Source organism: Neoarius graeffei, chromosome 11 (assembly GCF_027579695.1).
Source record: "Neoarius graeffei isolate fNeoGra1 chromosome 11, fNeoGra1.pri, whole genome shotgun sequence".
NCBI classification, from domain to species: Eukaryota; Metazoa; Chordata; class Actinopteri; order Siluriformes; family Ariidae; genus Neoarius; species Neoarius graeffei.
Genome location: NC_083579.1, coordinates 63859930 through 63887370, shown reverse-complemented (window position 1 = coordinate 63887370; position 27441 = coordinate 63859930). Strand labels below are relative to the sequence as shown.

The following is a 27441-nucleotide window of genomic DNA, read 5'->3' as shown; positions in this document are numbered from 1 at the left end:
GTCATGGTGTGTTTAAAAAAAAAAAAGTTAACAAAAAGCAAAAGAAAAGAAAGGGGCAGAAAGAGTGTGTGTGTTTCAGAAAAGTGGGGAGAAGAGGAAGATGGAGGCAGAAGTCAAGTTTATTTTTATAGTGCTTTTAACAAGAGACATTGTCACAAAGCAGCTTTACAGAAATTAAGAATTTAAACATGAGCTCATTTTATCCTTAATCTATCCCTAATGAGCAAGCCCGTGGCGACTGTGGCAAGGAAAAACTCCCTCAGACAACACGACGAAGAAACCTCAGGAAGAACCAGACTCAAAAGGGAACTCCTCATTTTGGTGATAACGTGATTATAAATAACTTGCTTCTATAACTGTGTCCTGTACAGTCACAAAGTACAACTGTGAAACCAGGAAATCCATTATTAGTTTTAACATGAAGTCTGTTTTGTTGAAGTTATAAACTGGTCATTGATGGAAACGAGTGCAAAACTGTTCATGACAGCTGCAGTCCTAAAGTTATCAAGTCAACTGTAGTCCTCAAACATAAAAACATTACTGTAAGTGTCAAGAACCATCTTCCAAGTGGGACTTGAAGGAAAAAAAAAAATAATTACAAAAAAACACTTAAAAGCTTTATTTAGATTTCTGACAAGGTAATATACACACAATGGCCACTTTAAGATGAACACCTGTACATTAATGCAATTATCCTATCATGATGTTGTAATGGCATAAAAAGCAAGTATGTAATATCTGGATAGTTGAAGACTGCAAAAAGGCCAGACAATTTTTTTCCCCCCAATTTCCAACGGTCCACTTTAGGTGAGCCGAGATGTTCTTATCTATCAGGAGTGGAACTTGATTGTGTCTTCAGCTATTGTAGCCCATCCTCCTCAAAAGTTTGATGTGCTGTGCATTCAGAGATGCTTTTCTGCTCGCCACAGTTGCAAAGAGTGGTTACTTCATGCCAGCTAGAACCAGGTCAAGTAATTTTTTTCCCCTTCCTGACCTCTCTCAATAACAAAGCATTCCTGCCTATAGAACTGTGGCTCACTGATTTTTGTTTCACACCATTCTGTGTAAACTCGAGATACCGTACTGTTCTGCATGAAAATCCCAGGGATCAGTAGTTTTTGAAATACCCAGACCAACCATCTGGCACAAACGACCATGCCAGAATACAAGTCACTGACATCACATTTCCCCCCATTTTGATGTGAATGTTAACTGAAGCTATCTGCATGATTTTGTATGTTGCACTGCACTACTGCCACATGATTAAATAAATTCATAAATTCAATGTACACTACCATTCAAAAGTTTGGGGTCATCCAGACAATTTTGTGTTTTCCATGAAAAGTCACACTTTTATTTACCACCATAAGTTGTAAAATGAATAGAAAATATAGTCAAGACATTTTTCTGGCCATTTTGAGCATTTAATCGACCCCACAAATGTGATGCTCCAGAAACTCAATCTGCTCAAAGGAAGGTCAGTTTTATAGCTTCTCTAAAGAGCTCAACTGTTTTCAGCTGTGCTAACATGATTGTACAAGGGTTTTCTAATCATCCATTAGCCTTCTGAGGCAATGAGCAAACACATTGTACCATTAGAACACTGGAGTGAGAGTTGCTGGAAATGGGCCTCTATACACCTATGGAGATATTGCACCAAAAACCAGACATTTGGTAGAATTTAGCTAGAATAGTCAATTACCACATTAGCAATGTATAGAGTGGATTTCTGATTAGTTTAAAGTGATCTTCATTGAAAAGAACAGTGCTTTTCTTTCAAAAATAAGGACATTTCAAAGTGACCCCAAACTTTTGAACGGTAGTGTATTTTAGATCAATTAAGACTTTGACATACAGTCATCCTGTACACAATACACAGACAAATAAATGCCTGCTGACGTGATTCTGAATGTATAAACGGTAGTAGAAACTGTACCCTTTCTTGAGGAAATGCCTGGACTCCGTCCTAACGATGTAGCGTGTTGCTCAGAAATTTTCTGAGGTGACAGAGCCTTTAAATCATTTCTCTTTCCTCGATTAGTCCTCTTTGGGTTGTCGTTTGGCACCTCAGCAATCTCCCACTGCACACACAACCACAGGAATCAGTCTCCTGAATGATTAAACCTGGCCTTGCTACAAGTGTAATCTCTATCACTTCATCATAAACTGACTTCATTCAAGAGCATTTTTAATACAGCTCAATGACACTGTATATGAAACAATGATTATGTGGTTGAAATGCAATATCAGCTTTAATGGTAGAATAATTACATACCGGTATGTACTGAATAACAGTCTTATTTACAGTGTTGCTCATTCAGAGGACCATACACTTACTGAAGAAATGAACACAATGACAACTGCATAATAATTGCAAATGATTTTATGAAGTCTGTTTCAGCCTCATAATGACCTGCTTTCGAGACATTGGCACTTCTTTTTGTGGTCACTATGGCAAATTCACAGGTAAACACCACACACAGAATAAACATGTATATTGAAACACTTTCTCTTCAACACTTTAGCCTAGTCAGGCTGAAGGCAATTTAAAGACAGACAATCCACCCACTGGCATGTTTTTAGGAGGTGGAAAACAGGCTTGTAGTACTCAAGTCCGACTCGTGCCCTAATTTTAAGGACTCGTGACTTGACTTGGACTTGAGCACTGATGACTCAGACTCGTGCATTAAACTGCAATCGGACTCAAACTGATGACGAGGACTCGGTTTTCTTCTTTACTTTTTGTAACATGGTATAATTTGGCACAAGATATTTATATCTACATTAATTTTTATAGTAATTTCATGCAAGAGAATGCACATTCACCTGTTCATACGTCATGTTCAGGAACAAACTAACCTTAATAACGCTAAAATGCCTGGAGAGAACGCCCCTAGGATTTTCTGCCTTGCTTAAACAGACTTCTCATGCAGGGGGGGGGTAGCACTGCTGTGTGTTCCATATGTTAAAGAACTATCGAGGAGATGACAGGGACAACCTCGAACTTCAATCATTTGGTAAGACTCCACCCAGAGAAGGAAGTGAGTGACACACTAGTTTCATTGCCCTGTTGATAGCGGGGCTTGCTTGCTGACCAATGAACTAGCTAGTGTTAACCCTCTCTCATGTTACTTGCTCTGTTGATAGTGGGCGGGGCTTACTGAGCGATGAACAAGCTTTTTAATCTGTAGCCCATTAACTAAAATGGGGCAGTCAAGCAGTAACGCTAGTCCGACACAGCAGCAGAGATGGTTTCACATACTGTAAAGGCAGCAACAGCCACCATCAAATGGTGCAGTTGGAGTCTTGTTCTCGGACTCGATTTGAATCACTAGTGGACTTGAAATTGTATAATGACAAGACTGGACTCTAACTCGAGGTTTAGTGAATTGACTACAACACTGGTGGAAAGTAAGCAGAGAACCAGAGGAGACCCAGCCCTAAACTGGACCATCCAAATAAAGGAAAAGAAAGGATGATCTATACACATCCTCTAGACTAACAACAATAAACTGCTGCTATATTGTTCAGACATGGGGCGGCACGGTGGTGTAGTGGTTAGCGCTGTCGCCTCACAGCAAGAAGGTCCAGGTTTGAGCCCCGTGGCCGGCGAGGGCCTTTCTGTGTGGAGTTTGCATGTTCTCCCCGTGTCTGCGTGGGTTTCCTCCGGGTGCTCCGGTTTCCCCCACAGTCCAAAGACATGCAGGTTAGGTTAACTGGTGACTAAATTGACCGTAGGTGTGAATGTGAATGGTTGTCTGTGTCTATGTGTCAGCCCTGTGATGACCTGGTGACTTGTCCAGGGTGTACCCCGCCTTTCGCCCGTAGTCAGCTGGGATGAGCTCCAGCTTGCCTGCGACCCTGTAGAACAGGATAAAGCGGCTACAGATAATGAGATGAGATGAGATATTGTTCAGACACAGTTAACAGGCTGGTCACATGATGGGTTATTGACTGTAGTGTACACCAGGGTTGTAGTCAACACCACTTAAGACCAGGTTATGACCAACACAGTGTTTTGAGACCGAGACAAGCCCTTCTTAGAAGTTGAGAGCAACTCAAGACCAAGACAAAATCAGTGCAAATGTGGAACATGCAAACCACAGGCACTACTCAAATTTTATTACATAAGATTTGGTTGATATATCCTCCCACTTCCAGACAGCCAAAGCTTCTTCTCCTGTCTCCCACATTCACATTCTTGGAGTGTGTGAGAAAGGGGGCGGGGAGGGATGACAGCAAAAATTTCAAATTAGCAATGAGTCATGTTGTTGGCTGCATTTAAAGCAGGAAGTTTTACATCTAATAAACAGTCTCATCTCATCTCATTATCTCTAGCCGCTTTATCCTTCTACAGGGTCGCAGGCAAGCTGGAGCCTATCCCAGCTGACTACGGGCGAAAGGCGGGGTACACCCTGGACAAGTCGCCAGGTCATCACAGGGCTGACACAGACAACCATTCACACTCACATTCACACCTACGGTCAATTTAGAGTCACCAGTTAACCTAACCTGCATGTCTTTGGACTGTGGGGGAAACCGGAGCACCCGGAGGAAACCCACGCGGACACGGGGAGAACATGCAAACTCCGCACAGAAAGGCCCTCGCCGGCCACGGGGCTCGAACCCGGACCTTCTTGCTGTGAGGCGACAGTGCTAACCACTACACCACCGTGCCGCCCGCATTTCTTACTTTCACCATAAATTTTTATTTATATGACTTTGGTCTGTAGCTGTAAAAGGCCTCGGCCTTAAAACCGGTTACCGTTGTGACGTCACACGCTCAAGGCTGGCTGGCTCAGCGGGGCAGCTCGAATGCCAACTTTGCGGTCGATTTTAACTCTCAAATATATATATTTTTTATTCCCATTTATGCAGCATACAAGAGTCAAGGATGGAGATACTCATCTCATCTCATTATCTCTAGCCGCTTTATCCTTCTACAGGGTCGCAGGCAAGCTGGAGCCTATCCCAGCTGACTACGGGCGAAAGGCGGGGTACACCCTGGACAAGTCGCCAGGTCATCACAGGGCTGACACATAGACAACCATTCACACTCACATTCACACCTACGGTCAATTTAGAGTCACCAGTTAACCTAACCTGCATGTCTTTGGACTGTGGGGGAAACCGGAGCACCCGGAGGAAACCCACGCGGACACGGGGAGAACATGCAAACTCCACACAGAAAGGCCCTCGCCGGCCCCGGGGCTCGAACCCAGGACCTTCTTGCTGTGAGGCAACAGCGCTAACCACTACACCACCGTGCCGCCCGTAATAAACAGTAACGATGTTAAATAAAAGACAATGCACTGGCAATTTAGTGATATCCCTGCAGTTGTGGTTGAAATAAAATCCCCAGTCCTCCATGTCCGAGACAAAGACGAGACCAAGTAAAATCATGGTCGATTCCAAGATGAGACCGAGACACTCAAAAAAGTGGTCTTGAGACAAAAGACAGACCTCAAGTATAACACTAGCGTCCACAATAAATTTTCCAAATAATGGTAACAAGGGCTGTAATTCCTACAGGTATCAGCCAATATAGAAGTAAATACAATCATATTACAGCTACGCATTGTTTCATTTAAAATCCAATGTGCCAGAGTATTGAGGAAATAAATAACGAATCATTTTATTTGAGCACAGTGTCATTGGTCAATTATTTAGAGATAGCACAATGTACTGTCATATAAATAATTAGATCTTGATTAAGGTTGATGTGCGTGTGTGTAATGTTATATATAAAAACACCACACACTACTTGCAAAACATCACATCACATCACATTATCTCTAGCCGCTTTATCCTTCTACAGGGTCGCAGGCAAGCTGGAGCCTATCCCAGCTGACTACGGGCGAAAGGCGGGGTACACCCTGGACAAGTCGCCAGGTCATCACAGGGCTGACACAGACACAGACAACCATTCACACTCACATTCACACCTACGGTCAATTTAGAGTCACCAGTTAACCTAACCTGCATGTCTTTGGACTGTGGGGGAAACCGGAGCACCCGGAGGAAACCCACGCGGACACGGGGAGAACATGCAAACTCCGCACAGAAAGGCCCTCGCCGGCCCCGGGGCTCGAACCCGGACCTTCTTGCTGTGAGGCGACAGCGCTAACCACTACACCACCGTGCCGCCCCACTTGCAAAACATACTTTGTTTTATTAAGAACAATGACTGCCTCTATATTACAAATAAATAAGATACTGGTTTTTATTTTCTTGTGCTAAAATGTATAATTAATGTTCTATTTTTGGATATCAAAATATTGACTATTAATAATGTAGAGAAAATCATGAAATGTTAATCATGTAGCATCGAACATCAAAAGTTCACCATACATTTACAGTAATAGCTAATAAGCATGGCGAAAGTCTGCATGCAGTATTTACGGAGGAGATGCTCACCGTCTCAATGCCCATAGCTCTCATTTGGTCTGTTCTCTTTTCACAAATGGATAGGAACTTTTTTGGGTCAGCCAGAGCATCCACAATGGCTACCAAAAAAAAGAAAAAAAAAAAAAAACCAAATCTGTAAAGTTGCACACTTGACACTTTAATAAAGAAATATTATTACAGCTAATTAACATATGGTTTATGTGGGTAGGGTTAATTAGACACAAGCAACAAGAAGTGTTCTGGGTGAATAAGAATTTTGTGAAGCTGAAATTACCTCCAAATCCATCAGGTACGTATGTTTTGAGAATAATGTTGCAGAAGATGGTGGGTAAGGAAAGGGGATTGTTGCCCTCATTTCGTAGGGAGATGTGTCTGTAGCCAGCCTGCAGACCATCCAGGGGGAGAATCCTCTGACCAATCAGTTTATTGTTGTCGTCATACACCGCTATTCTAAGCACCGCAAGGTCCGGAAGGATTACCTTTGGGTTGGTGGAAAGTATATTATTCACTGTGTGCATGTGTACACGAGAGAGAGAGAGAGAGAGAGAGAGAGAGAGAGAGAGAGAGAGAATGAATATGAGGAATTTCAGTGATAAGCAGAAATTCAGAGTGCAGTGGAGCAAAGATATGAAGACAGTGAGGCAGAGTGGCATGCCAACACACAGCTGCTTTTCTGCCTGTAGTCTTGACGCATTCTATAGATTAAATTTAATGATATGACAGATTTTAAAATGAATCAGTTCCAGCCTGAGATGACAGCATGTGAAAAAGAGATAGCCGAAAAAACAGCATTAATATGCCATAAAACCACAGCACATGTTACCTTTCTAAAAACAAATGGTTCCTCATTATATACAGGGTTTAGGCCATTGTTCATCACCATCCTAGTGCGAAATTCCTTGCGAATGGTATCCGTGGGCAAGCCATACATATCCACCTCCACATACGTGCCAATCTTTTTGTCAGACAAAAACTGGCCTGAAATTACCTACATGAATAAATGATAAACTGGAATGAGTTATTGTCAGCAATTTGAAAAACAAGCTGGTTAAGGATTCACACCAGGAGCAAGCAAATAAATAAAATGGTGATAAATGAAACTAAAATAAATGTGACACTTGGATGCAGAACCAGAGGACTGCAGATATTTTCACACCTTTCCTCTAAAATCTGACTCTTTCCTGCCTTTCTTCTAAACTCTCATCATGAACCTATGAAAGATTTTCAGGAAACATCCTTGCCTTGCCTAAATTAAAACTTTTTTGGCAACTTTCTGAAATTTCATTAATCTGTCCCTGAATTAGCAAAGGTTTAAAGCCCTAATATTTTAAAATAGATGAACCTGAAAACTGCAGGTGGCTGCAATCACCCCATCCACAGGAGTCTCCGAGAAAGGGTCAAACGTGCGATCTGGCCGACGCATGAAATCTGGCTTCAGCAAATAACTGCAAGGACAAAGGATTAAGACGGCTGTAAAGAGCTAGTTTATTTTCATTACAGTTCAACTGAGCCATTAATAAATCCATACTTCATATTCAATATATTAGAACTTACAGATATACTACTTTGCCTTCATAAAGGTGTTAGAATGTTTAGGATTTCATCCTACCAGGCCATTGAAACAGTTTTGCAAAAGTATTCATCCCCATGGGTGTTTGTCCTGTTTTGTCGCATTACAAGCTGGAATTAAAATGGATTTTTTTTGGGGGGGGGGGGGGGGGGGGGGGGGGGTTAGCACCATTTGATTTACACAACATGCCTACAACTTTAAAAGGTGCAAATTGTTTGATTGTGACAAACAATAAGATGAAAAAACTAATCTGTAGTGTGCATAGGTATTCACCCCCCCGAAGTCAATACTTTGTAGAGCCACCTTTTGCTAAAATTACAGCTGCAAGTCTCTTGGGGCATGTCTCTATTAGCTTAGCACATCTAGCCACTGGGATTTTTGCCCATTCCTCAAGGCAAAACTGCTCCAACTCCAAGTTAGATGGGGTGTGTTGGTGTACAACAATCTTCAAGTTATGCCACAGATTCTCAATTGGATTGAGTTCTGGGCTTTGATTAGGCCATTCCAAGACATTTAAATGTTTCCCTTTAAACCACTCCAGTGTAGCTTTAGCAGTATGTTTCAGGTCATTGTCCTGCTGGACCGTTAATCTTCATCCCAGTCTCAAACCTCTGGCTGACTCAAACAGGTTTTCCCTCCAGAACTGCCCTGTATTTAGTGCCATCTATCTTTCCTGTCCCTGCAAATGAAAAATATCCCCACAGGATGATGCTGCCACCACCATGCTTCACTGTAGGAATGGTGTTCTCAGGGTGTTGGGCTTGCAACACACATGGCATTTCCCATGATGGCTAAAAAGTTCAATTTTAGTCTCATTTGACCAGAGAATCTTCTTCCATGTGTTTGGGGAGTCTGACACATGCTGTTGGGCAAACTCCAAATATGTTTCCTTAAGCAATGACTCTTCTGGCCACTTTTCCATAAAGCCCCACTCTGTGGAGTGTGCGGCTTAAAATGGTCCTACGGACAACTACTGACATCTCTGCTGTGGCTCTTTGCAGCTCCTTCAGTGTTATCTTTGGTGTCTTTGTTGCATCTCTGATTAATGCCCTCCTTGCCCGGTCTGTGAGTTTTGGTAGGCAGCCTTCTCTTAAGTTTGTAGTGGTGCCATATTCTTTCCATTTTGCTATAATGGATTTAATGGTGCGCTGCGAGATATTCAAAGTTTGGGATATTTTTTATAATCCAATCTTGATCCATACTTCTCCACAACTTTGTCTCTAACCTGTTTGGAGGCTCCATGGTTTTCATGTTGCTTGCTTAGTACTGTTGCAGAGTCAGGGTCCTTCCAGAACAGGTTGATTTATACAGACATCATGTGACAGATCATGTGACACTGATTGCAAACAGGTGGATCTTAATCAGCTAATTATGTGACTTATGAAGTGAATTGGTTGGACCGGCTCTTATTTAGGGGCTTCATACGAAAGGGGATGAATACCTATGCACACTCCAGATTTCTGTTCCTTCATCTTAATTATTGTTTGTCTCACAATAAAACAATTTGCACATTTAAAGTGGTAGGCATGTTGTGTAAATCAAAAATGGTGCTAACCCTCCAAAAATCCATTTTAATTCCAGCTTGTAATGCAACAAAACAGGACAAACACCAAGGGGATGAATACTTTTGCAAGGCACTGTATGTAGTCTTATTACTTAAATCATTAAATAACTACATTTGATTATTTGCTTTTAATGCGCTTGTCTACTATCCAGAGTACACTATACATTAGAAACATCTACATCACCCTCACCCAATGAGGACAATGTGAAACTCAGTACAAACTTTTAGCTTTATGTATACTATTCCATGTCCAGAACAGTAATAACTCATGTTAATCATAACTTGCCTGGTTGCAATTTTTTAACCTAACCACTAAATATTCCGAACCAATATTTAATACACATGGCCATAAGTACATTGACACCTGACCTTCACTTCCACATGTGGGTCTTCCTCAAACTGATGCCACAAAGTCGGAAGCACAATTTTTTAGAATGTCTTTTTTTTGTAGTAGCATTAAGAGTTCCCCTTTACTGGAACTAAGGAACCCAAACCTGTTCTAGAAAAACAAACAATGCCCTGTCCACAAAGCAAGGTTTATAATGGTATGGTTTGCCAAGTTCGGTCTGGAAGAACTCAAGCGACCTGCACAGAGCCCTGACCTCAACCCCTCTGAACACCTTTGGGATGAATTGGAGCAGCAACCTCCTCCTCATCCAACCTCATCAATTTGACTTGGCTGTGTGGATTTGTGCTATGTTCCAAATCTAGTGGAAAGTCTTCCCAAAAAGAGCAGAGATTATAAACAGCAGAAGGGTACTAATGTATAACGTTCAGCAAGCACATATGGCTGAGACTGATCAGGTATCCACATGCTTTGGGCAATGTATGTTATTGAAGACTGCATTAAGACACAACAGGCCTTAAAAACATAAGGACTCCATAAATTCAGACATGAAAAGCCTTGTAATCAGAAATTTAAAGGTTAACATAATTACAAAGTAAAAAAACATTTTAGGCCATTGAATATAAAAAGAGGAAAAACAGGAGTTACGGTAATTCCCAAATAATAATCTTAATGCAACAAAATCGCTTGTGTTTGTAATGGTAACAGTAATGTGACGTTCACATACCCACATGATCCATTGTACTCAAACTTTCCTTGGTTCAACTGCATTGCCAAATCTAAAAAGGCAGAAAATAAAATCAGCCTTTATTTATCCGTATATTACAGTACAGTGAAATTCGGTTCTGTGTACTGTATATCCCAGCTTGTTTGAAAAGTTTTATCAAATACACCATACTCCTCTCTCTAAATTTGGTACAATGTTTTCAGAACAGCGATACGACATGCTAGATCTGGACTTGGGACATTGCCTTGGTGGGTCATGTTTCCTTTAGTTCAAGAGATTCACATTTTGGTTTAACACAAACTTTGTGACATTTCCAGTGATTTCCCAAAACTGATTACTTTCTCATTCTCAAACACAGTCTGGCATATTAGGTCTCAGAAGACCGCAGTAGTACAAACAGGTTTCTGATTGCTGAGCACATTCTTCTAGGCTTTAGCTATGCGCTGGGCTTCTGAAGAAACTCAGAAATGCGACTGCTCCAGATGTCTTGGAATGACATAAAAGTTTCTAGCGTGAGCGCTTGTGAATATTCAAAAGTTTGGCTTCATCACAAACCACCGTCACTGACTAGTGATGTGTGGCACTGCAGTTACATTTTCACAATAACTTTTATATGAAAATAACTCCAGTATCACAGATTTGTCCAGAACAATAACTGCAATATTTAACTGATACTGCGGAGGTTTGGCTGATTAAATAGAAAAAAAACACATTTGCCAAAATGAACCCTAGGGATTCTCAAAATGAACCTGACTGTTATCCCTTTGCCACAGGTTCGACATATAGAACCATGTTGTACAACCGCAGTAAGCTTAAAGCACTGCAGCAGTCAGCCTCATTCTAGCATGCTGTGGAAAATAATGGAAGTGGTTTTACATGTCTGACAGTGTGTGTGTGCGCAGAGAGGGTTGTTACAGCAAGTGACAGTGGTGCCGTTTGCATTACCTGGGGTCTGGAAGTTCAGCGCTACCATCTGACAGCCGGCATTCCAGAATATCTGAGGCATATAATTACTAGAGTCCACTCTGCCTCCTTTGGGGTAGATCCGACTCATCTGGCGCTTGTTGTAACTGTGCATCTCAGTCAGGGAAAAACATTAAGGCTCTGCAAAATTTAAGTCAAAACTGGAATTGTTTGTAGATTAAAGCACTTTTGTTAAAGTGCCATGGGGCACATTCATGAAAGGCTTCTTGTTTTTATGGACTACACGCATTCTCACATTAACAACCCCCCCCCCCCTTTTTTTTTTTAATTTAGTCAAAAGATTCTGAACTTCTATAGCGATGCTCCTCCAACTAATGTAGTCTCTCTCATATATGTTTTTCTTGATGATAGGCAGTTATACTGTTATAACATTTCTCTATCCTGATGGCCAAATAAAAATCAAATTCACTGCATCTTTCATTTCCTCTTCAATAATTTTAAAAGCTTTAGACAGACAAACAACCATCGAAGTAAATGAGAGTTGTCCCATTTATATAACAAGTGAGCACTTACTATTCACTGAGCACTCTTGCCTCTTGGCAATAGGATAATATATTTCAAAGCATAAGCAAAATTTGTTAACAGTCTGATGCATAGATTTAAAATCAGCAGATACCCAAAGGAGTATTTTCTTCACAGTACACTAAACCCTACATAGACAGTCGTATTCATCAATATCAGGAAATCATTTACTGAACATTCTGATTAGTTTTTATTTGAACTACCCATTCATCTTAGGACAGGAGAACTGCCTTGAGTTGATCATCTCCAAAGGGAACTCAAGTTTCAGACAAAACCAATAAGTCACAAAGTGTCTTGAGAAATAAACAGATCCCTGAATGTGTCAACCTTTTAGGCAACCACTAAAGAGCTAGGACACAAACCAGAAATAGCTGTAAGCTTGTGTAACTAGAAATGAAATAGAGACACGTGTATAGTAGACTCTCACAAGCACATGAGGTAAAATCTAACCAGTCCAGCATCCTTGAAGAATACTCGAGAGCATAGGCAGAGTTGGCAGATATCAGCAAGAGAGAGTTGCTAAGCCCTTGTAAATGTATGCCAACTAAAGAAGCTCCATAGGTGAGTGTGAGACAAACAAATCTGACAAATCTTAGTCTCAAACGGGCAAAAAAAAAAAAAAAAAAACCACCCTATGCCGGACAAGTGAAGTGACTACAATGCCAGTCAATCATGGAGATTTGGTTTGTACGTAAAGCAACCTACTTGGCTGATACAAGTTAGCACAGAACTAATGCAAATGCATGCAAGATGTGTACTACTTGAAAAATTTTCAAAATATTCCCATTGGGTCTGTTAAACTGCTAATTTTATTAATAGTATTGCTACTATTCTCTACATATGTCTTTCAAAAGTCATTTGAGGCATATTTAGTATTAATGTAAAGAAAACATGCACGTACACACGCGCTTAGAAATGCTGGACTGAAAGCTTAGCCTACTCAGAGTAAAGACTCCGACTTATTTCAAATCCATTTGATGGAAAGTGCATTGTAAAAATTTGCTGCAAGTTTACAGGAGAGAGTGTCAACAGTATTAACTCACTGTATCTAAATGCAAAAGTTTACTGGTACTACAACAGCCATCATGTTTTCCTCAAATACAACATTTTACACCGATTAACCCCCCCAAAATATCCTTAACAGTATTTATTAACCTCTCTTGCTAAACAGAACAAGGATCTGAAATAAAATTATAAAAAAAAAGCACATATCCAGCTAACCAATAGTTCTCCAGCTCTTGTGGTGTGGGGGATTGGCCAATTTGGCTTAAGAGCTTTAATTTCCACAAATTGCTACTCAAAGATCATCATTTGAGGACAAGCTGTTGGGGGGAGAAGGATACTTGACAAATTCAATCGCATTGGTCCGTAAATATCCCAATCCTACTGACTCGTTGAAGGAAGACATGTTGTGGTGGATGCTCTTCTCTGCAGAAACAGATAAGAAAATGCACAAGTATAGAGCGAAGATGTACTATTGTTGGTATTAGTGTTAAAAAAAAATTATTCTTAACATTATGCCTAATGACAATCAAATAAGTACATTTTGATTCTGAAAGTGCATAATTAACTTCACCACTTACATTTATCTTAAATGTTTAGGACATTGAATATACAGTACTATGCAAAAGTCTTATGCAAAGAAATGCTGTAGAACAAAGTTGCCTTCAAAAATAATGAAATTAAAAGTTTCTACATACTAAAAAAAAAAAAAAACACATTACAAAACTAAAGTGCAGTAAAGAATAATAAATTAAACAAAAAGGAGTATTTGGTGTGATCTTTTGCTTTAAAAAAAAAAAAAAAGTAGCCCGAGGTACAATTTGTGCAGTTTTATAACGAAATTAGCTGGTAAATTTTACTGAGCATTGTGCAGCCATGGTTTTCCTGGAGATTCTGGACCAGTTACTAAGCAGGGAAAAGCAGTACGAGGATGCTATAATCAATCAATCAATCAAACCAGAAAACCGCATTGATGGGATTGGCCAGTTTTGTGGTTAATCTATCAACAACGCACAAATTAATAAACACCTATATAGTCCATTTCAATATTGGCCAGCATACCCTACCAAGAGCAGAGCAAATTAGAGTAGGGTCTCAAAACATGAACAGAATAAAGTGCCTTGGCAATCGATATCTCCTGATAACATCTTCCTCTGGCATTCCAAATAAATCACCACAAGCATAGAAAAAATTCTCCCTTTTTGTGCCTCATTCCTGAGCGCACAGTGGGATTTTCGCAAGCACATTTCGAAGAGAAAATATTAAATCTAAGCAAACAAAAACCTATCCTGTGCACGCTCATCTCTGCCTGCATGATCACTCAGTCTCTGCGCTGACAAACACCTGCACACTCGCTCCCTCAACATCCCGAAGTCAAGCACAAAATTAAGACTTTTTGTGCTAAATAATGGCAGAAAGGAAGTAAGTTTTCTTCCACAATAACCTTGTATATGGCTTGATTCATGCTTCCTTCACAAACAAAAATATGCCCCATTCCAGCCTTGCTGAAGCACCCACAGATCATCACCGATCCTCCACCAAATTTCACAATGGGTGCAAGACACTGTGGCTTGTAGGCCCCTCCAGGTCTCTATCCAACCACTGGACAACAAGGTGATGGGAAAAGCTGAAAACTGGACTCTGAAGAGTCCAATTTCCAGACAACCTTACTCCAGTCCTCTACAGTCCAATCGTTACGGTCTTTAGCAAACCTCAGCCTAGCTCTTTTTTGCTTCTTATTGATGAAGGAATTATTTTTCTTTTTTATAGCTTTGAATGACTTCAACCCCACCCGGAGGAGCCCATTTCGAACCATCCTTGCCGTGCTGCCATTCTTTTTGTAGGTCACTTGATGTAATCCTATGGAGTTGACGATCATCCCAGGCAGTGGACAGTCATTTTGACCCTCTGCCAGTCTGTAATTTTGTTGTCCCCAAGGTCTGCTGCTTGACCTTGTTCATACGAACTGCTGTCTTTGAAATTTTGAGAAGGGAAGCAACCTGACACTCACTGCATCCCTCTGCCAGTCAGTGTTGGGCACGCTACTTTCAAAAAGTAATTAGTTATCGTTACTTTTCCCAAAAAGTAACTGAGTTAGTAACGGAGTTACTTTGTCATAAAAGTAACTAATTACCAGGGAAAGTAATTATTCCGTTACATTTTGTGTCACCCCCCCCCCAAAAAAAAAAAACACAATTAGTGTAATCATAATAAAAGTGAATGTTAAATGTGTTTAATGACTGAAATGGACACTTAACAGAACCAATTAGTAACGTTATCTACACTATATTAATATTTTTGTGGGACAATGTGAGATAAGACATCTATCAAATTTAATACATTTTTGTAGTTATTAAAATTATGTTATTAATTACTGGCCACTGACGAGGACAAACGCTTTGTTCCTCGACATAATGTACATTGCACGTAGACATTTTTGCCTTTTATTTCAAGTAATGAAAAGTAACGGCTGTATTTCCAATGTGAAAACGCAGTGTTGGGCTGACCGCTCGCCATCGCTGTGTCTTCCGATTGAAAGTGTGCGCAGTAGTGCAGTAGGTGGAGCCTACCTACATATGCTGTCCAAATCTACTCTGATTGGCTTACTATGCCATTGTCTCGCATCTCCCCGCCCCACACTAAAGCAGAGGAAAGAAAGGCTGAACGAGCAGCGTGCCAGATGAGAACAGCTTTAATAAAGTAACGCATAGTATTTTATTGTAAGTAACTGGAACGGCGTTATAACGATGTAAAAAGTAATTAGTTAGATTACTCATTACTAAAAAAAAAAAGTAACGCCGTTATTCCCATCACTGCTGCCAGTAAAGCCAAAATTGAGCCCTTCTTTTTCCCCCCCCCTCACTCAAAACTTTTCCTTTTGGTATGATCAATAGATATTTTTGTAGTCCAATTAAATTTAAGGTACTACTAGCACTGTTTTTGCCATCCAAACTGGTCCTATTGCGAGGATAGTGATGACCACAGCAGTAGTTTTTCTACTTTTCCTTGTTAAATAAGATTTGGCTCAGGTGATCACCTAATCAGTCCCTCATTAAGTAAAATGAAGTGTGCTTGTGCTGGAATTCCAACACAGACACTAGAATGAAATGGCTGCCATACATAGAGATGCTGATTTAAAAAAAAAAAAAAAAGGGGGGGGGTGTCTTAATTTTTTCGAGAGCTGTCTGTGGAAAGTTTCTCTAGTCTCAAGAGATGAAAACTGATCTTTTGTTATTGGCACCAAGTGCTACAGTTGGCAGAAATCCAACACTACTTAGCATCACCCTGAGAACACCATTCCTGCTGTAAAGCATAATAGGAGCATAATACTCCAAGAGTACTTTGTCAACAGGAAATAGAAAACTGGACAGGGATGATTGCCAATTAGATGGAGCCAAATACAGGGCAATCCTAGAAGAGACCTGTTCCATTCTGCAAGAGACTTGAGACTGGGTCAGATGTTCACTTTCTAACAGGACACCACCACTAACCATATTGCCAAAACTGCACTAGAATTGGTTCAGAACCAAGAACCTGAATATGTTCAGCAAATTTACCTATGAATAAGCAAAAATAATAGGATCTAGATATGCAAAACTGACTACAGAGGTGGTAATATTTTGCACCTTCAAAATGTTAGGCATATTGTGTTAGGCATATGTGGAGGTGGAGGCATGGTCAAGCGTTAGTTTGAGAATGGAGAATGAGGCTGCGGGAAGCGAGTGGCAAAGAGATTAGACTGGGGATGGATTAACAGCAATGGGCGTGTGTGTTCTGCTGCAGTGATGACCAAGGGCTTGAAGGATGGGAGAAAGAACAAGGGGAGAGAAAGAAGTTGAGATCCAGTCTGTGAAGCAATAAAACAGCTGAAAATTAAAGTGAATAATGCAACAGCCAAAGTAAACCCGCCTGTCTCCAGCCCTTCAGTCTCCCAACCCCATGAAGTATCACACGCATATTAAGTCCATTTTAATTTCAGGTTGTAAAACAAAAAATGTGAATACTTGGGTCATATACATAGTATGTCACATAAATTCATAATCTAGAATAATGCAAAACTTGCCTTCAGCTTCCTCAAAACCTAGAAATTTCACAGCCTGAGCATAGTTTATAATACTGGACAGATAGGGGTGAATATTAGTGGTTGCTGCAACATATGTGTAAGACTGGATCAAAGCTTGCTCATCAGCCATGTTTGCTTCACCAGCCTGCATGAGAGAAAGGAGTTCAGATTTAGTAGTAAATTGATTAAATTAATTAAATGGCAAAAATGAAGCAAGAGTATGTTGATCTTTGACACAACAAAGAAAAGGAAACCAGAGACACAAAGTGCATTTGGACTTCAGTGGATATCAAACCCCATTTACAACGTTTTGCAAAAGTATTCATCCCCCTTGGTGTTTATCCTGTTTTGTTGCAGTACAAGCTGGAATTAAAATGGATTTGGGGGGGGGGGGATTAGCACCATTTGATTTACACAACATGCCTACCACTACGGTATAAAGGTGCAAATTGGTGTTTTATTGTGACAAACAATAAGATGGAAAAAAACAAAAATTGTGTGGATAGGTATTAACCCCCTGTCCCCCCCAAAGTCAATACTTTGTAGAACCACCTTTAGCTGCAATTACAATTGCAAGTCTCTTGGGGCATGTCTCTATTAGCTTCGCACATCTAGCCAATGGGATTTTTGCCCATTCCTCAAGGCAAAACTGCTCCAACTCCTTCAAGTTAGATGGGTTGTGTTGGTGTACAACAATCTTCAAGTTATGCCACAGATTCTCAATTGGATTCAGGTCTGGGCCTTGATTAGGCCATTCCAAGACATTTAAAATGTTCCCCTTTAAACCACTCCAGTGTAGCTTTAGCAGTACGTTTAGGGTCATTGTCCTACTGGAATGTGAACCTTCGTCCCAGTCTCAAACCCCTGGCTGACTCAAACAGGTTTTCCTCCAGAATTACCCTGTATTTAGTGCCATTCATCTTTCCTGTCCCTGCAGATGAAAAATATCCCCACAGGATGATGCTGCCACCACCATGCTTCACTGTAGGAATGGTGCTCTCAGGGTGTTGGGCTTGCGCTACAAATGGCGTTTCCCCATGATGGCCAAAAAGTTCAATTTTAATCTCATCTGACCAGAGAATCATCTTCCATGTGTTTCGGGAGCCTGCCACATGCTGTTGGGCAAACTCCAAATGTGTTTAAGCAATGGCTCTCTTCTGGCCCGACTCTGTGGAGTGTACGACTTAAAGTGGTCCTATGGACAGATATGCCCATCTCCGCTGTGGATCTTTGCAGCTCCTTCAGTGTTCTCTTTGGTGTATCTCTGATTAATGTCCTCCTTAGCCAGCCTGTGAGTTTTGGTGGGCGGCCTTCTCTTGTCAGGTTTGTAATGGTGCCATTTTCTTTCCATTTTGCTCTAATGGATTTAATGGCGCTTCGTGGGATTTTCAAAAGTTTGGGATATTTTTTATAACCCAAACCTGATCTACACTTCTTCACAACTTTGTCTCTGACCTGTTTGGAAGCTCCTTGGTTTATGTAACTTGCTTAGTAGTGTTGCAGGGTCCTTCCAGAACAGGTTGATTTGTACAGACATCATGTGACACCAAGATCCACTTTTGTGCAATCAATCAGCTAATTATGTGACTTATGAAGTGAATTGGTTGGACCAGCTCTGATTCAGGGGTTTCATACAAAAGGGGGTGAATATCTATGTACTCACCAGATTTCTGTTATTTTTTCATCTTGTTCATGTCACAAATAAAATAAAAAATAATACCTTTAAAAGTTGTAGGCATATTGTGTAAATCAAATGGTACTAGCCCCCCCCAAAATCCATTTTAATTCCAGCTTGTAATGTGACAAAAGACAAACACCAAGGGGGATCAATACTTTTGCAAGACACTGTATGCTGACATTTCAATAGAAAGGCTCGAAGGCACCAGCTGTAGAGAGAGATTCGAGTGTTACCAGTTTGTGAGCATCGATAGTAGATCTTGAACAACTGAGTTCAAATATATTATAGCAAACAGACTAATGAACGTTTGAGTGGAAATTTTGAATTAGTGTGTAATGTTTATAATACACAGTAATTTTGGACATTATATGTAAAAATTCTGAAGTTGACCATGTAAGGCACAAATTGTAAAAAAGCATTTACAAAAGAAGTAGTGCAGGACAACCTTTCTTGCCCCAATCATATTCCCTTCACTATTATTCGTCTGGCTAATGACGAGGTTTCCACATATCCGTTCTGGGTGAGCCTCATCCACAAGTTCTGCTACACACACAAAAAAATGAAAAAAAGATGATAAAACATATTTTCTCCATAAAATGAAGACATCAAATACTATTATTCATTAGCACTACACAGGAGGCTTTTTTTGTTCTTTAAAAAAAAAAAAAAAAAGGAGACCAACAGGGAGGCTTAAAGTTTCAGCATACTGTACATTATATTTCACTGCATTTAGCTAATGGTTTTACAGCCTCTATGGATGGCCTAGTGTACTTTATAATGAGTGTGTGTGCGCAGTGCATTTAAACAGCTGGAGAACCAGCACTTTCCCACCGGCACCAGGATCTTCCTCATTCTCATCCTCTGACATAATAGTGTTCATCTCGCCAGCTTCCATATGCTTCCTGAAGTGCTCCAGTTGCTCTACCAAACAGCAATCATACTTAATATCATCGTAAAACATCAACAAAAATTGTAGATAGTTACAACATTTGTGTTAAACATAATTGATATTAAATAACTGCAATTTAAAAAAAAAAAGCCATACTTGCTTCAACTTCAGGTTTTAATCTTCTGTTCTTAATGAGGATTTTCCCTTTAAGATCATTTGGTGAAGGCAAAGGCTGTCCAGGCACCATCTTTAAAGAAAGAAAACAATTATCTTCTAAAGAAGGCCATTAGACACAATTACAAATCAGGCTTCATAAAAGCATATACTGGGAAGTCTTCTAAAGGTTGCTTGAGGAGTACATCTCCAAAAATGTCCTCGCAGTATCGTGCCAGTTTATACTGTTGATGCCTCCTATAAAACATGAATGGAAAAAGACATTGTACATCAAAAAGACTACATGAATTTTGAAAGTGCGTTTCAGATATGAATGCAGATCTATTGAGATTTTTGTATGCATTTGTATCCAAATGTAAATGCACGGAGATATACATTCTCTAACAGGAACACCTGTACCCTACTTATTCATCTAAAAACAGGCAATTATGTAGCAGCAGGGGGACATAAACACAAAAAAATTTAAAAAAATGAAATAAAAGTCCTGCAGATGCAGGTCAAGAGCTTTCGTTAATGCTCAGACATGAGTATGGGGTCTCCGTGACTGACCTTAGTATGCTAGTTGGTACCAGACAGGTTGGTTTGAGCATTTCAGAAACTGCTGACCCTCCTGGGATTTTCACATACAACAGTCTGTAGAGATTAAACGTTAAATTACCAACCCCCCACCACCACACACCAAGAGGCAATTCTGGGGCAAAAACCTTAGAGCAGATAAGAAGTCTACAGTAACTCAATTACTCTTTACAACAGTGGCAACATCCAATAACTTGTTGAACCTTGAGAGAGAGATGGGCTACAACAACAGAGGGCCAAATTGGATTCCACATCAGTCAACTAAGGCTACAATGGGGAAAGGCTCATCTAAACTAGACCTTGCTCATCACCAGGCCATTTCTGCCTACACAACTGTGGAGATGCGTTTCTGATCACCACAGTTGTAAAAGCGTAGTTTTCAGTTACCATAACCTTCCCGTCTCTCTCATTAACAAGTGTGCTCCGAGAGCACAATATCCCCCGCTACGATATATTGCAATTTCGTTTGCAATATATGTGTATTAGGGTCCTATAACAAAGCCTTTTGCCAAGTTTCATGAAATTCCTCCAAAAATTGAGAGGAGTTGATTTCAGAAGGTGAGAACCCTTTCCGGGATGGACTTCGCCACAATATAAATCACCCTTCGGGCCTTTCAGCCATCAGGGAATAAAAAGGCATGTCCACCTGCAGAACTGCTGCTCACTCAGTGGTGGTTTTTGTGTTCTGCAACATTCTGTGTAAACTCTAAAGACCGTTGTGTGTGAAAAATCCCCAAAGATCAGCAGTTTCTCAAAACACTCAAACCAGTTCTTCTGGCACCAACACCCATGCCACAGTCAGTCAGTCAATGAAATCACATTTCTTCTCATTCTGTTGTTTGGTGTGACCAGTAACTGCAGCTCTTGCCCTGTATCTGAAGGATATTTCATTGCACTGCCGCCATATGATTGGGTGGCTGGATAATTGCATGAATGAGGTGGTCTGCCTATTAAAGTGGCCAACGAGCATAGAAATACTGAGCCTGAATATGTATAGCATTAATTGCTAAATTTAATTTAGAAATAATTGAATAATGTAGCAAATGCATTTTGAATAACTTCTAGCGTCACTTTTTAGGCATATATTTAAAAATAAATAAATAAATACGTACGAGCAGTGGTTCTCAAACGAGAGAATCACAGGATATTCAGAAGACACAAAAGCCGTTTCTTTGATGGCTTGAATAACCTCCTGGAAAAAGCAGTCCATAGGTTTGGATTAGAGTGTAGTTCCAACATTTACATAATCTTTGTCTTTAGAAGAAGCCATGACAAGCACTCATGCAATTTTCTGTACTTTAAGCAACGCTGCTACATCATAAAATCATCACTCAAGTACAATGAGCTCTTCTTAAGATGCCTTTGATGTTTTTGGCGTCGCTCTTCACCTTGAAAAGCACATCTGTACACATGGCCTTGCCATGAGTAATAATGGGCTCTTGGTCCTCTCCCTTTCCATTCCAGCAGTCCAGCTCCACACATCTTCAGTGAATAGGGAGAAAAAAAAAAAAGTATATTATATATATAAATAAATAAATAAATAAATAAATAAATAAAATATACCCAAAAAAAAACCCCACTTAGCACAATTAGAGGTGAAGTAACTCCCAAATGCTGACCTCTGTTTAATGACTGCAACCAATTCAATAAAATGATTAAATACCTAAAAGCTGTGTTAGAAGGGTCTGCATCAGTGACAGACCAATACAGCCCATGGATTGCAAATATTTCCCATTCCATTTTACTGTTTCTTTTAATGGTTGATTTTAGTGCAAATATAAAAAGCAGTCTTGGCTGTTGCAAGGCAGCCATGTTCTGACCCCAGAATTATAATGGGGAGGAAAGGAAAGAGGGAAGTTGTTTACAACTGATTCGGTATCAGTTCTCAAGGATTTTGTGCGCGCGCGCACGTTTTAAAGAGAAATTAGTATATTTCAGTTAGATTGAAGGCCTAACATTTGATGTAAAGCAGGCCTTTTAGAATGCAGAATTGTACAGGGTCTTTCAAAAAAAAAAAATTTTCACAATCTAATAACTTTGCCAATTCTAGTTCAGTTGACCTCAAATTTTAACAGCATGTGTGGAAACGGGTCAAAATTTTATGTTGAACGTTTTGTTAATATTTTTTAGGTACAGAAATGCCATTCACTGGAAAAGAAAAGGCATTTTGTGTGTTCGAGTACATTCGAACAAGACTGCAGTGTGCATTTATGAGCGAATTCTCTAAAAATGCACCAACTGCAATGCAGATTTGGACATGGCACAAAAAGTTCAAAGAGGAAGGCTGTCTGTGTCTTTGGCAACATCAATCTTTTTCCATTCTTCAACAACGACCTCTTTTAGTGGCTGGATGCTGGATGGAGTGTGATGCTCAACTTGTCTTCAGAATTCCCCATAGGTGTTCGATTGGGTTCAGATCAGGAGACATACTTGGCCACTGAATCACTTTCACCCTGTTCTTCTTCAGAAATCCAACAGTGGCCTTAGATGTGTGTGTTTAGGATCATTGTCATGTTGGAAAAGTGCATGACGACCAAGGGCACGGAGTGATGGTAGCATCTTCTCTTTCAGTATAGAGCAATGCGTCTGTGAATTCATGACGCCATCAATGAAATGCAGCTCCCCGACACCAGCAGCACTCATGCAGCCCCACATAAGGACACTGCCGCCACCATGTTTCACTGTAGGCACCATGCATTTTTCTTTGTATTCCTCACCTTTGCGACGCCATACAGTTTTGAAGCAGTCAGTTCCAAAAACATTTATTTTGGTCTCATCACTCCAGAGTATAGAGTCCCAGTAGTCTTCATCTTTGTCAGCATGGGCCCTGGCAAACTCTAGGTGGGCTTTTTTGTGCCTGGGCTTTAGGAGAGGCTTCTTTCGTGGATGGCATCCATGAATGCTATTCCTCTGCAGTGTGCGCCGTATTGTGTCACGGGAAATAGTCACCCCAGTTTGGCTTTCTACTTCTTTAGGTAACTGCAGTGAACTTGCATGCCGATTTTCTTCAACCCTTCTCATCAGAAGACGCTCCTGTCAAGATGTTAACTTCTGTGGACGACCTGGATGTCTCCGTGAGATGGTTGCAGTTCCATCTTTCTTAAATTTTTGTACCACTTTTGCTACAGTATTCTGACTGATAAGTAAAGCTTTGCTGATCTTGTCGCCTTCACCTTTGTGGTGGAAAGAAATTATTTTCTTTGGGGAATTCTGAAGAGACAAGTTGAGCATCACTCTCTATCCAGCATCCAGTCACTAAAAGGAGTCATTGTTGAAGAATGGAAAAAGATTGATGTTGCAAAATGTCGCCAACTTGTTCATTCCATGCCTAGAAGACTTGGTGCTGTTATTAAAAATCATGGAGGCCATACAAAGTACTAGATGTAGTAGTTTTTGTTGTGGGGTGTACTCATTTTTGCACCACCCTAATTTGAGTAAAACTGAAAAAAAAAGTGTAATCCAAGTTATATTAACCTTACTTTCACGTTACAAGTTAAACAGATGTTATATTAAACTTTGTCTTTTCAACATTTTGGAAATTGTTTGTGTTCATTGAGATATTGTGTAAAATGTTTCAAAGGGGTTTCAAAGGGGGTGTACTCATTTACGCTGAGCACTGTATGTATCGAGATACATAATTGCGTGTCACAGAAACGTCTTCAGGTATCGTGATATGATATTTCTGTCACATCACCCAGCTCTAGCTTAGAAACAGAGTGAATTCATTTGATCGTGCACCTGCAGCCAGCCAGCAGGACCTGCCGGTACATCTCCACAGAAGACTTCCCTCCAAACTGCCTGCCAGTCAGGTACGTGTTATGGGAAGAGCTTATGAAATAGTAAGAAAGCGGGTGGTCCATCTCCTGATAGAGCTCCAGTCGGTCAAGAAACACGGGCGCGTTCTCATCAGACATAAGGTACCGACAAAACCCATCACATGACATCACTCCTAAAGACGAGAGAGTGTAGTTTGTATCCCAAACCATGATTAAGATGCATGCAAAGATAAGAAACATCAAGGGAGATTAAACAGTAGACCACTGTCGAGTCAATCTGTGCTAATGAACTTCACAAGGGAAAAAAAGATAAAAATGTTTGCTCTACCACTATCTGGAACTCAGCAATGAAGACACTCATAACGATACCAAAAGTTAATTACACAGCTCGAAAAAAGCCTTGCATACGCTTACATTACATGATTTACAGCATCTTTTACCTTCCATTCTCAGCTTCTCATCAGCCTCGTAGGTTTGTATGATTTGCCTTGCACGTTTGGGGTCATAAAATGGAAACAGTATCTCATTAAGCCGAGGGTCCCGTTGGTTCTGTGTGGAAATAAGAGTTTGTGTTTGTTTGAGGTTTTTAGCCCCCCTCTGGAGCAGCTACAGAGAATCTGGCTGGCTGCAAAATGTTTACAGTAATGGCATTTTAAAATGGAACTACATAAAGTCACCCCATACTAACGATAAAATCAAAAGGTATCTGTATGCATGTTTTAAAACGTGCAAGAATGTACTGTATCAAAGAAAATGTGCAGAAATCTGTCATCAGTGTGGAAAGGGCACATTTGTGTCAGAATAATTTTGTTTTGTTTAAAGAAGCAAGCAAAGTGAGAGAAGTGTGATTTAACAACTTAAGAAAACAGGAAGCCAAAGTGGGAGTAAGTTAATGTGTGAAAGCCTCTTACTTCATTCAAAAAGCTGACTAATTGGTCTATGCTTAAATAATCACTCTTATCTCCACAGCTGAAAAGATATCAGAGACAATATATTACACAAAATAGACTTTCTTCCTTTTTATGTATAAGGAAAAAAAAAAAACCCTTAGTAACCATGCCCCCCCCAAAAAAAAAATTCCAAAAAAAAAAAAAATTAACTGTTACAGGTTAATAATCCTCTTGAGGTTTGAATATTGAATAATGAAAAGGCAAATCATCTACATTGCTTCTTTGAGTAATTAAAAACATTAAAAAGCAAACTGAAGTCGGTTCTTTAAGGCAGCGTTTCTCAACCACTGGGAATCCCCCCCCCAAATTGAAGCTAGTTTTTACTTGTAGTAGGGTACAATTGCTGGGTTGCATCCTCATTAAGCTACGGTCACACTACAGCTCGCGATGCTTTCCAATGGGTTACCGATGAAAATGAGGCATTTTGGTGGTGATATATACGCAAGTTAAAAGTTGTGGTCACAGAGTAGGTGAACACTTGACAGTCACGCCTTTACGTGCTCGAGCGGCCACGTGCGCTCATGCAGCACACTGTGCGCGCGCTTGGGACCCGGCCGTTACGTGAAACACTGGATACTGATTTGAGCACAACCAGCAGATACGGATGCTGTTTTCACAGAGGCTTTGCAAAGCATCATCACCATCACGTCTGTTTAAATATTTTGCTTTCTTTGTTTTGCTTTTGTAAATATCACACTTGCTAATAAACCCTCTTCCTGCACTTAGATCCATCTACCGCCAGCTATCTTGTAGTGTCCTGATCACCAGATCTTTAACCCAGCCACATAAGAAGTTGTACGCCTCCACGCTCTTCCAGGTTTTCACCTATTTCCCCGTGTAGAACGATATCTGCAGCACCAGGGAGTTTGAAATGTCAGGGAACTCAACGGATGGATAATTTTCCAACTCGTAGGAAAAATCCTTCTTTGTTAGCGTGTAAGGATCTAATCCCACTGAGTGGTTTCTATATTCACTTCTTGAGTGAACTTCTTGGTTTTAATAACTTGCTTGTTTGCTGAACACAAACGTGGCAATAAGTTCTTGCGTTAATCAACCAGACTCCACTTTTGGATCATTAATCCCTTTTGACTGAGAATGCCCTGCATACATGGTTTTACTGCATGTTGGCTTCTGGCACATCCATACAGTTTTAAATACAATACCTACAATTAAAAACAGTTGTTTTTTATTGCATTTATTTAATTCCTGGGCTCCCATCTGTAACAGGGAGTGATGTCACATTCTGTTAATACACTTTACAGCAGATTATTAGATTCTAACAGAATAGATGAGCCAAATTAACTGGGGATCTTTAACGGGCCTCGACTCGTAACAAGTATGAACAGGTGGGCCGCAAAGCGGAAAAGGTTGAGAACCCCTGCTTTAAGGAACATGAACTGCAAATATGTTGGAACTACAGTACAGCTCACTTGAGTGAACTTTAAAATATTGGCCTACTCACAGTTTCTTAAACAGTGCTTCAATGTCAGTTCTGGGGCAAATCTTCTGAGTGAGGGAGTAAAACTTGTCAAAGGTGAAAACATCAGGCTCAATTTCATCATTCTGTAAACAGCAAGAAAACAGAAGCTGTCCGTTACAAAATACTTTGGTCTGTACCAGTAAAAATGGCTTAAACTGGATCTACTGATAACATGATTCATGTTAATGAATGCTGTTTGAAAATCAGTCAGAGCAAATCATGATTAAAACCACAAACACAGCAAATAGCGTTTTAGTGAACATTTTTCCACTTCACCTTTCCACTAGGCAGGCCAAGGTCTTTTAGTGCTTGGAATATAACCTTCTCAGTTTTGCCAGAAGCAAAAGTTCTTGTTATGCTGTGTGGAGGGGGAATGGTATTACATCTGAAAATAACTTTCCTAGACGTTCAAATAAGCAGAACACTGGACACTTCTCAGCACGATCACTTCACAAGTAGCAGAACAGCTCACGACTTATGACTCATTCATTTGAAGTAGAAATCACATTAATCAAGTAGCTGTGCATGTGTACCTTCTCACTGGGATTTTTCCACTCACGTTGGTCAAAGATGACAGCTTCATCCAGCTAGCGCGTGAAGGTGGTCATTAAATAACAAAAAAACGTGATCAAGTAACAAGCAGTGTCAATCACATGTATAATACAGAGCTAAGTGTCAAAACAACCTTAAATAAATGAGTTACAAGAGAAAATTGCATCATACAATACATTT

The 27441-nt window shown here is 40.2% G+C and overlaps 1 protein-coding gene across 1 annotated transcript in view; it reads right to left on the bottom strand.

Moving 5' to 3' along the window:
* Nucleotides 1-27441, bottom strand: part of LOC132893947 (1-phosphatidylinositol 4,5-bisphosphate phosphodiesterase beta-4) — a 49449-nt gene that overhangs the window by 14962 nt on the left and 7046 nt on the right. Inside the window, exons 6-26 of the mRNA XM_060933126.1 lie at nt 27243-27296; nt 26986-27067; nt 26692-26792; nt 25191-25248; nt 24720-24828; nt 24242-24452; nt 21892-21985; nt 21616-21695; nt 20080-20164; nt 19910-20000; nt 19696-19785; nt 19310-19407; nt 17187-17331; nt 13465-13549; nt 11561-11685; nt 10616-10667; nt 7751-7853; nt 7232-7396; nt 6683-6887; nt 6418-6506; nt 1937-2081 (exon numbers count right to left, since the gene is read on the bottom strand). Coding sequence (XP_060789109.1) covers nt 1937-2081; nt 6418-6506; nt 6683-6887; nt 7232-7396; nt 7751-7853; nt 10616-10667; nt 11561-11685; nt 13465-13549; nt 17187-17331; nt 19310-19407; nt 19696-19785; nt 19910-20000; nt 20080-20164; nt 21616-21695; nt 21892-21985; nt 24242-24452; nt 24720-24828; nt 25191-25248; nt 26692-26792; nt 26986-27067; nt 27243-27296 — 2267 coding nt within the window. The remainder of the gene's footprint in view (nt 1-1936; nt 2082-6417; nt 6507-6682; nt 6888-7231; nt 7397-7750; nt 7854-10615; nt 10668-11560; nt 11686-13464; nt 13550-17186; nt 17332-19309; nt 19408-19695; nt 19786-19909; nt 20001-20079; nt 20165-21615; nt 21696-21891; nt 21986-24241; nt 24453-24719; nt 24829-25190; nt 25249-26691; nt 26793-26985; nt 27068-27242; nt 27297-27441) is intronic.